The following is a 10631-nucleotide window of genomic DNA, read 5'->3' as shown; positions in this document are numbered from 1 at the left end:
AGAATTTACTCATCAAATTTGTGATGTCAATAAATTACTAAAAATTTCTAAACAAATTAAATGAAAAAATAAATTAAAAAACTACACTTAAAATAAATAAAAAATAAATTTACTTTATTACGCCGTAAGGCGTTTCCCTCTGAAATCAACTCCCCCAATTGCCACCGTGTACTTGTTTGAGCCATCCGATCAGATGTTAGACGATTGAAACGTTCCAGACCGTTGGATGTAGTTTAGGTTAGTTTCTTATATTCTTTCCGCACAGTTTTTCTCGCTGCTTCAAATCGCCGCACAGTTTTTCTCGCTGCTTCAAATCTCCCTGAGCAGGGAGCGTCTCTGGGCATCCGACTCGACTCGAGGAGCTCAGAGCTTGATGAGCCTTTATCTCCAGTGAAGGTTTTGCAGGCAAAGTTTTCAATGGATCTTCCGGGCTTCAGATTTCCTCCATCGGAAGAGAAATCCTGCATCGATCAGAAGAAATTTCTCGCGTTTTATGAAGGAAAATCCCCTTACAGATAGAGGACGGACTAGATTATGAACGAAGATGCCAGATTCAGATCCTCCACAGTCAAGGTCATTAGTTTACTTTGATAATCATTTTATCCAGATCTTCTGTAGACCGTCAAATATTCTGATTATTGCAAGTTTTTCAGGAATTTTTGTTTATGCTGGTCACATAAATCAGAGTTGTAGTTGTTATCTAACCTGAGAAGGTGGTTCAGATTCCAGAGCCCTTTTGTTCTTACTCAATTCGGGGATTTATGGTATTTGCATTTCATGAACCATTGGGAATTGAATTTGTATAAAATGGTGCAAGCAAAGCTTTAGATTGAACCCACTTTATTCAGTGATAAGGTAACTGCAACTTTTCATGAATATTTCAATGGACAGGTTACATTTTGAAGCTTATGTTCCTTATTCCATTCACTTTGTTGTATTTTCCACCTTTGGGGTCAATATTGGGGCAAACTGAACCGATGATGCATATGACCAGCTAATTTTTAGATCTAAAGTCTATTTTTATCTTCAACTGCATAAATAGTTATATTTGTTGTACTTATTGATCTGTGGCCCAAGTTTTGCCCTTTTGAAGTTCCTACTATGAGTTATCCTTTTGTTCCCTTTATCAGATTTTTTTCCTGTACGATCTATAAAGTTGTTAGCTAAAACGTCCTTTGTAGTACCTTGTTTGGTTTATATTCGTGGATTCATTGACAGTATTGACATTTTGATGTCTGCTGTTTTTGCTTCTGCGGATTAATTTTCTGTATTTGGTCTATATTTATTATTTTGTGTGGGCATACTTATGGAATTTCTGATCTTCAACTGGCAACTGGCACCTGTTCATAATTTGCCGAAGTCCATTTATTTGGGGATTGAGTTATGATATTTGTTTTCATAGAGTTCTCAAGGTATAGACGAAATGTTATTTCAGATTCTTTGTTCTGATGCTGTTTTCCTTGGCGTTCTTTTGATGTCTGTAATGTGCGTGCATTACCATCAACAAGAAAAATCTTTTCGTAATTAGAATTGTCTAGCAATTGGTGTATATTATAAAAAATATAAATCTGATTAACAATTAAACATGGTTTAAATTGTAGATTTTGCAACGTATTTTCTGCAGTATTATCTGGGCGAATGAAAGCAACAAGAAAGATGGTACACAAACATGGGAAATCAACTACTTTAAGTTGTAATGCAGGAAGCAGGTGTTCCTTGTCTGCTATAATCTGGAGTTTGGCCGCATGGATACTATTGATTCATGCCTACAACACCTTAACTCCATCAAATTCTAACAAAGTAGATTCTCAGGTGCAACAGTATCGCCTTTCCATGTACAGAGAACATGAAGATATAGAGGATAGGGGTTTTGAAGTCAAACAAAGAGGCAAAAAATTTATCTCCCCAGCAGGAAAACACAGGGGAAGGAGACATACCCCAGTAGATGATTTTCTTGATGTCACATCTCAAAGAAGATCCCTTTACTTTCCAGAGAAAAATCTTGCAGTGAACCCTTTGAAGACTGAAGATAGCAGAAAGTACTACTTTTATCCTGGCAGAGAATGGTGTGACACAGACAGCAGGTCCATACAGGCACATGGCGGAGGAATAATTTATGTTGAAGAGACTCAGACCTTCTACTGGTATGGAGAGAATAAAGATGGTCGAAGCTACCGTATGCACAGGAAAGGAACTACACGAGTGAGTTAATCGTTTCTTTCACTTCTGCCGCTCTGAATGATGGATTCTATGCTATTATTTGTCTTCCTATGCATTTCATGAAAATGGACATATTTTTATGCTCTTCTGGTAATTTTATTTTTGTAGTTTTAAGTCGACAGAATGCTTGCAGAGATATTTCTGGATCTACATTCATGTAAGAGTTGCTGTATGATTTTGAACATTTAAGTTAGCTTCCCATTGTGAAAATTTACCATATCATATTCATTTGTATAAGTCCTTGATTGAACACTCTATTTCTGGCAGATTTTAAATGCTGTGGTAGAATCCTCTGCACAAGACCTTAGATGTAGATGCCAGGTTGACATTTTGAAATTTATATACTAGTAACTTTTATGGGTGTTGAATCTCTTTTCAGCAATGGAGAAGCAATTCAAAAACAAACATGAATTATGCTAGAATTGAGCCAGACAAAAATAGCTGGGGTTGGAGCTGGTTAGAACGCTGGATGGCTGCAAAGCTTTGGGAGAATAGACTCATGGAACAAGCCCAAATGGATGCTTGTGAAATTCAGTCTCTCAAAAGCTATGATGATGCTGGAGAGAATCTGAGGAAATCTCATCAACCAGGCAAAGTTAAAGTTTGCAGAAACAATATTAGTGTTGGTGTTGGAGAGTAAAATTTTGAGTTCAAAAGCCACAGTGCTCAACTGTTGATTAGCTTCTTGGTTGGTGGCTGTGAGGAGCTAAAAGTTTGGTTTGATCTGGTGATTGGAGACATGGTCAGCTGGATTGCATTTGAGTCTTTGAGGAAGCCACTTACTAGAGAACTGTGTTTAAGGGAAAAAACAAATCTATAGCAGAAGCAAAAGAGCATGAATTTTCAGCTAAGCTTCTGGTTGTTATCTTAGTTGGCCTTGCAGATTCAAGACATAATAGGAGTATTTCTTTACAGAAGCCAAACAAAGATAACTGGGATATATCAAAACATTCTTGGCTGTATTCCTGCAGGCATATTGATGGTACTATATGAGTAAGGAGTGTGTACACTTTAAGTTAGTGATTTGAGATGGGATTTCTTTAATAGTGACGTTATTGGGCTTCTTGCCCAGTTTAATACTGTGTAAAGATTTCAACTTGGAATGAGATTCTATATATATATATATATATATATATTATGCTTATATGCTTTCTTTCTGCATTTTTTTGAACTTTATAATACAATTGTAATGATCTTATGGTCATTTGTAGTTCATCCAGGCTAAATAATTGTATTTTTGTGTTAGCATTTTTAGGTTCTTAGTTATCCCTCCAGTCTTTCCATATATTAGCTGATGCTTCTATATAAGCTGAATTTTTGATCTGAACACAAATGTGCTCCCTTTTCGGATTCCTGTAATTTCACTGTCAAAAAAAGTGATGTTGGGAAACAAGTACCAAAAAAGATATAATTTAAGAGAGATGTTCAGCAATCCATGACATTTTTCAGGTATTTACTCAGAAATGCCTATAATTAGGCTTGCTTGAGGATGCTTCTGATTTGTGTAGGAATGTGATATAATTTGTTTATTTGTAATAACGTTATATTGATTGATCAACTTGTATTTTTATTCATTTTCTGGCATCCCACATACTTAGCCCAAGCCTTTCGTTGCATAACTTGACATTGATTGTTCGAATTCTTAGAGATATTGTTCGAATTTTTTTGACTCATATAATCTTATTTTTAATATAAATGGTTTGCTTGCCTTTTAATGGCAGAGTGTTTGAGAGCCCATCCATTTGCGGAAATCTCAATGGGAGAACCCTTAAATTATATGGGAGGCATCCATGAAAAATTATCTCAATGGGAGAACCCTTAAATTATCTCCCTAGCAGGAAAACACAGGGGAAGGAGACATACCCCAGTAGATGATTTTCTTGATGTCACATCTCAAGGAAGATCCCTTTACTTTCCAGAGAAAAATCTTGCAGTGAACCCTTTGAAGACTTAAGATAGCAGAAAGTACTACTTTTATCCTGGCAGAGAATGGTGTGACACAGACAGCAGGTCCATACAGGCACATGGCGGAGGAATAATTTATGTTGAAGAGACTCAGACCTTCTACTGGTATGGAGAGAATAAAGATGGTCGAAGCTATTGTATGCACAGGAAAGGAACTGCACGAGTGAGTTAATCGTTTCTTTCACTTTTGCCACTCTGAATGATGGATTCTATGCTATTATTTGTCTTCCTATGCATTTCATGAAAATGGACATACTTTAATGCTCTTCTGGTAATTTTATTTCTGTAGCTTTAAGTCGACAGAATGCTTGCAGAGATATTTCTGGATCTACATTCATGTAAGAGTTGCTGTATGATTCTGAACATTTAAGTTAGCTTGCCATTGTGAGAATTTACCATATCGTATTCATTTGTATAAGTCCTTGATTGAACACTCTATTTCTGGCAGATTTTAAATGCTGTGGTAGAATCCTCTGCACAAGACCTTAGATGTAGATGCCAAGTTGACATTTTGAAATTTATATACTAGTAACTTTTATGGGTGTTGAATCTCTTTTCAACAATGGAGAAGCAATTCGAAAACAAACATGAATTATGCTAGAATTGAGCCAGACAAAAATAGATGGGGTTGGAGCTGGTTAGAACGCTGGATGGCCGCAAAGCTTTGGGAGAATAGACTCATGGAACAAGTCCAAATGGATGCTTGTGAAATTCAGTCTCTCAAAAGCTATGATGATGCTGGAGAGAATCTGAGGAAATCTCATCAACTAGGCAAAGTTAAAGTTCGCAGAAACAATATTAGTGTTGGTGTTGGAGAGTAAAATTTTGATTTCAAAAGCCACAGTGCTCAACTATTGATTAGCTTCTTGGTTGGTGGCTATGAGGAGCTAAAAGTTTGGTTTGATCTGGTGATTCGAGACATGGTCAGCTGGATTGCATTTGAGTCTTTGAGGAAGCCACCTACTAGAGAACTGTGTTTAAGGGAAAAAACAAATCTATAGCAGAAGCAAAAGAGCATGAATTTTCAGCTAAGCTTCTTGTTGTTATCTTAGTTGGCCTTGCAGATTCAAGGCATAATGGGAGTATTTCCTTACAGAAGCAAAACAAAGATAACTGGGATATATCAAAACATTCTTGGTTGTATTCCTGAAGGCATATTCATGGTACTATATGAGTAAGGAGTGTGTACACTTTAAGTTAGTGATTTGAGATGGGATTTCTTTAATAGTGACATTATTGGGCTTCTTGCCCAGTTTAATACTGTGTAAAGATTTCAACTTGGAATGAGATTCTATATATATATCTAATGCTTATATGTTTTCTTTCTACATTTTTTTGAACTTTATAATACAATTGTAATGATCTTATGGTCAGTTTTAGTTCATCCAGGCTAAATAATTGTATTTTGGTGTTAGCATTTTAAGGTTCTTAGTTATCCCTCCAGTCTTTCCATATATTAGCTGATGCTTCTATATAAGCAATGAATTTTTCATCTGAACACAAATGTGCTCCCTTTTCAGATTCCTTTAATTTCACTGTAAAAAAAAGTGATGTTGGGAAACAAGTACCAAAAAAGATATAATTTAAGAGAGATGTTTAGTAATCCATGACATTTTTTAGGTATTTACTCAGAAATGCCTATAATTAGGCTTGCTTGAGGATGCTTCTGATTTGTGTAGGAATGTGATATAATTTGTTTATTTGTAATAACGTTATATTGATTGATCAACTTGTATTTTTATTCATTTTCTGGCATCCCACATACTTAGCCCAAGCCTTTCGTTGTATAACTTGACATTGATTGTTCGAATTCTTAGGGATATTGTTCGAATTTTTTTGACTCATATAATCTTATTTTTAATATAAATGGTTTGCTTGTCTTTTAATGGCAGAGTGTTTGAGAGCCCATCCATTTGCGGAAATCTCAATGGGAGAACCCTTAAATTATATGGGAGGCATCCATGACAGAAATCATTACTTGTCCTTTAATGACAGGGAGTATACGAGGTCATCCATTACATAAAGTTTATGGGGGAGCTGGATGTTTCATTTAGTGGCTTAAGTATTGCAATTATATATATGTATATCTATTTTTGACCTTATGGGATTTTTGGTGTATTGGATAACTTTCAGTGAATTTGGCAATGTGTTAGACAATATTACTGCAGGGTATTTCGTATGGTTCTATTCCTTCTTGATTTTGATTGGAAGTTGCAGAGGGTGCGCTAACACAGTTTTGACGGTTTAGTGAATTTGGCAATTTGTCAAACAATATTACTTCAGGGTGTTTCTTATGGTTCTGTTCCTTCTTGACTTTGATTGGAAGTTGAAGACAATACGCTAACATGGTTTTCAGGTAATGCTATGCATCTCTTCTACTAGCAGAGAAATGAACCTTTGTTTCTGTATGGAAGGGCAGGTTTCTGCCTTGTCTTGGTGTGGTTTTTGGATAATTATATGTTGAAGTTTCTCTTGATTATAGCCATACTCAAGTCATTGTTTGTCTGATTTGGTGAATATATAGTATTTGGGTAAATCTCTGGTAAATGGGCTTCCACTTCATTTGTGGACTTCTAGGTTCTATATTAGACCATGTGAAAGGAGGTAGAACACCATGTAATTCTTACTTCCCAATGCCAATAATGGACATACAAGTCCCATCATAAAAAAATTATCTCAAATTCAGAAAGAGCATGATGATACGTTGCTAATAAAACAATGTAACTGTATTTTTCTGCTTTGGCAGTCTTTTTGTCATTCTTGGAGGCAATTAAAAGACAATTAATCATTCTGACCACTCTCTTCTTATCAGTTCTACAACACTAAGTTGGGATTCCAGTTCATCAAAGCCCAAATTGAGAAACATAAATATGGAGGTTAAACATGGCCAAAAATTGGCAATTTGTGGAGAAGTTGGATCTGGAAAATCAACTCTTTTAGCTGCAATACTTGGAGAAGTACCAAAGTTAAGGGGCAGTGTGAGTATGAATTATTTACCTCCTTACCTTAACATTGTCAATCATTTAAATTGATTGATTCTCTTTCTTATTGTTCTCAACCCTGCCTCTGCAGTTGCAAGTCTGTGGCACCCTCGCATATGTTTCTCAGACTGCATGGATTCAAACTGGAACAGTACGAAACAACATATTATTTGGGCGTCCCATGGACGAGCAGAAATATCAGGAAGTTATCCTCAAGTCTTCGCTGGATAAAGACCTCCAGAATCTTCCCTTCGGTGATCAGACTGAAATAGGAGAAAGAGGTGTCAATCTCAGCGGTGGCCAGAAACAGCGGATACAGCTTGCCCGTGCCTTATATCAAGATTCTGATATTTATCTATTGGATGATCCTTTCAGTGTTGTTGATGCTCATACAGCTACTAGCTTGCTTAAGGTTAATATGGCTATTTCCTTCTAATATAAAGGTTTTTAAAGTTATTATGTAGCTATTACTAATTTGCTTGTTGCACCTTTATACATCAATTGTTTTCATTTTCTTTAGCTTCCGCAGATCCTATTAATCATGGATTTTGATGTGTAGGAATACATAATGGGAGCACTGTCAAACAAGACAGTAATCCTTGTAACACACCAAGTTGATTTTCTCTCGGCATTTGATGCTATTCTGGTTAGTAAGCAGTTGTAATAGCCATGTGGACTCTGTTTGTTTGCTTGTATACAACATTTTGACGAAGTTTTTTAACAGATTGCACATAATTATAACTCCTGTAATTTTAACATATCTAATGCTCATAGCTTTGATCATTTTTCTTTGAATTTCTACACTAAAGTTTCTCTCTTTTGTAGTTGATGGTAGATGGGGAGATTCATCAAACTCGGAAATATCAGGAACTGTTGGTCTCGAGTGAAGTATTTAGGGAGCTTGTGAATGCACACAAGAATACTGTTGGTTCTAATGAATCAACAGCCATGATGCCATCCACAAAAGATGAACCGATTAATGACGAGAGAGAAACTCAAAGGAGCAAATCACAGAAAGAACGACTGATTTCAAATTGAGCTCCCAAGGGGGATCAGCTAGTTAAAAGGGAAGAGAAGGAAGTTGGGGACATTGGTTTGAAGCCATATATTGACTATTTGAAACAGAATAAAGGTTTCTTATATTGTTCTTGTGCTGGTCTCGGTCATCTTATATTTCTGATTGGGCAGAGTTCAGGAAATATTTGGATGGTTGCAAAGGTGCAAAGTCTTCAAGTCAGTGTATTAAGTTTAATAACAGTGTACTCAGCCATTGGGTTCACATCTATATTGTTCTTATTCCTTCGGTCATTGCTTTGTGTTATTTGAGTGCTTGAGGCATCAAAGTCCTTCTTTTCTGAGCTTCTGAGTTCTTTATTCCGAGCAACAATGGCATTTTTTGATGCAATTCCATTGGGAAGAGTTCTGAGCAGAGTAAGTATTTTATGTAATCACCATGGGCTTCCTTCTTTTCTTTTCGCTCCTTAAAACAAAAAGTAAAATTTGATGTACATCAGGGTAGTAAACAACTGACATTTATCTTCCCCACCTCCTTTTTCAGGTTTCTTCAGATTTCAACATTGTCGATGTAGACATTCCTTTCTCTTTTGTCTTTGCCATGTCGTCTACCATGAATGCTTATAGCATTCTTAGAGTTGTTGTTTGTTGTAACATGGCAAGTTTTGTTTGTAGCCATTCCAATGATTTATTTTACCTTTCAACTCCAGGTAAAACGCCACTTCACGCAAGTTTCTTGAGAAGACTCTGTACTTCACTATCAATATTGTGAGAGAAGCTATAATTGATTTTTTGTTTGTTCAATTTAATGAGAAATACAATTTTGCCTCTACTAAAGAACTGATGAGACTGAATGGTACAACGAGATCACCTATTGCAAATCATTTTGGTGAGTCCATAGCAGGAACATTGACCATTAGGGCTTTCAAGGTTGAGGATCAGTTCTTAAAGAAGAACTTAGACCTTATTGATAAAAATTCGAACCCCTTTTTTCTACAGTTTCTCGGCAAATGAATGGTTGATTCAGTGTCTAGAGATGTTAAGTGCAACTGTTCTTTGCTCCTCTGCTCTTGCTCTGTTTCTACTCCCAAAGGGCAGCTTCAATCCTGGTATGAACGATGAAACTAAGGGTCGTCTATGGGAGATATCTCCTGTTACTGGATGCTTTTATGTATATGATGATGATGCCTAACATTTGAACTGGTGCAAGTTTTGTTGGGATGGCACTATCATATGGTCTGTCATTGAACATGTCATTGGTTTCCAGTATTCACATCCAATGTACACTTGCAAACTACATTGTTTCTGTAGAACGCATCAAACAGTACATGCACATTCCTAGTGAGGCACCAGCTGTTATAGAAGATTGCAGACCACCAGATAGTTGGCCCTCGCATGGGAAGGTGGAATTGCAAGACTTGAAGGTACCTGAGTTGTGCATTCCAACAAGATGAATGTGTTAACATTTATTTTTTTAACTAAAATTTGAATGGTTTATGATGTTTGCAGTCGAATATATTTTGATATGTGTGCAGATTAGATATAGAGCCAACAGCCCCCTTGTTTTACGGGGCATTACATGTACATTTGAGGGAGGGCAAAAGATTGGCATTGTTGGGCGAACAGGAAGTGGGAAGACCACTCTCATTAGTGCTATTTTTCGATTAGTGGAACCTGCAGGGGGTAGAATCCTTATAGATGGTTTGGATACTACATGTATTGGGCTTCATGATTTGCAGCCGTGCCTTGGGATTATTCCTCAAGAACCAACTCTTTTTCGAGGAACTGTTCACTTCAACTTGGATCCATTATCTAAGCACTCAGATTTGACAATTTGGGAAGTATGTAAATGCTATTCAACATAACATCTCATTGAATTTATCATATGTGGAATGACAATAGTACATAATGCTTTGAATTTATTTTCTTTCTTTATTAAGGTTCTGAACGAGTGTCAACTTGGAGACATTGTAAGAGGGAAGGTGGATGGCCTAGATGCACGAGGTAAATTTTGTATTAAATATATATTTTTAAATGTCATGGAATTCTTTGACATGAGGCCAAGAATTTGGCTGTTAGATTTGCAAGTTTTTCGTGGCACTAAATGATCAATAAAATGCAGTGGGGGACGATGGAGAGAAGTGGAGTGTAGGACAAAGACAATTATTTTGTTTCGGACGTGCATTGCTAAGGAAAAGTTGAATCCTTGTTCTAGACGAAGCAACAACATCAATAGACAATGCTACAGATGTCATTCTCCAGATAATAATTAGAAAGGAATTTGCAGATTGCACTGTAATTACCGTTGCACACAGGATACCGATTGTTATGGATAGTGACATGGTGGTTGCCATCAGTGATGATAATGCCCTGTAATTGTATCTTATCTCTGTGTTGTATGCAAGGATTGGTTTCAACTGAATTTGTTGCAGTTGAGGAATGGACAATAGT

General features: G+C 36.5%; 1 protein-coding gene and 1 pseudogene across 3 annotated transcripts; both read left to right on the top strand.

Moving 5' to 3' along the window:
* The first annotated feature begins 563 nt into the window (after positions 1–563).
* Positions 564–4339, top strand: LOC149219208 (uncharacterized). Of its 3 annotated transcripts, none has more exons than XM_089384301.1 (3): positions 564–855; positions 1625–2202; positions 2600–3332. In XM_089384301.1, exons 2-3 carry the CDS (start codon positions 1639–1641, stop codon positions 2858–2860), a joined length of 825 nt encoding a protein of 274 aa, XP_089240427.1. In that variant the 5' UTR covers positions 564–855; positions 1625–1638; the 3' UTR covers positions 2861–3332. The 3 variants fall into 3 exon arrangements, with proteins under 3 accessions (XP_089240427.1, XP_089240428.1, XP_089240426.1); XM_089384302.1 differs by lacking the exons at positions 564–855; positions 2600–3332 and adding exons at positions 1465–1485; positions 3942–4339 and having other exon boundaries at positions 1602–2202; XM_089384300.1 differs by lacking the exon at positions 564–855 and adding an exon at positions 1465–1485 and having other exon boundaries at positions 1602–2202; positions 2600–3333.
* A 496-nt stretch (positions 4340–4835) lies between these two features.
* On the top strand, positions 4836–10428 carry LOC149219207 (ABC transporter C family member 10-like; annotated as a pseudogene).
* Positions 10429–10631: the final 203 nt, after the last annotated feature.

The sequence above is a fragment of the Pinus tabuliformis genome, chromosome Q, assembly GCF_031772625.1.
Source record: "Pinus tabuliformis cultivar Carrire ecotype Pingquan chromosome Q, CPIR1, whole genome shotgun sequence".
Classification (NCBI taxonomy): Eukaryota; Viridiplantae; Streptophyta; class Pinopsida; order Pinales; family Pinaceae; genus Pinus; species Pinus tabuliformis.
The sequence above is the reverse complement of the archived record's forward strand: the minus strand, read 5'-3'. Positions and strand labels throughout refer to the sequence as shown.

Bases quoted from the DNA above. Each gene is read 5' to 3' on its own strand.
- LOC149219208 (XM_089384300.1), top strand. The intron at 2,203-2,599 runs GTGAGTTAATCG...ATCTCTTTTCAG, and splicing joins ACAGGAAAGGAACTACACGA to CAATGGAGAAGCAATTCAAA.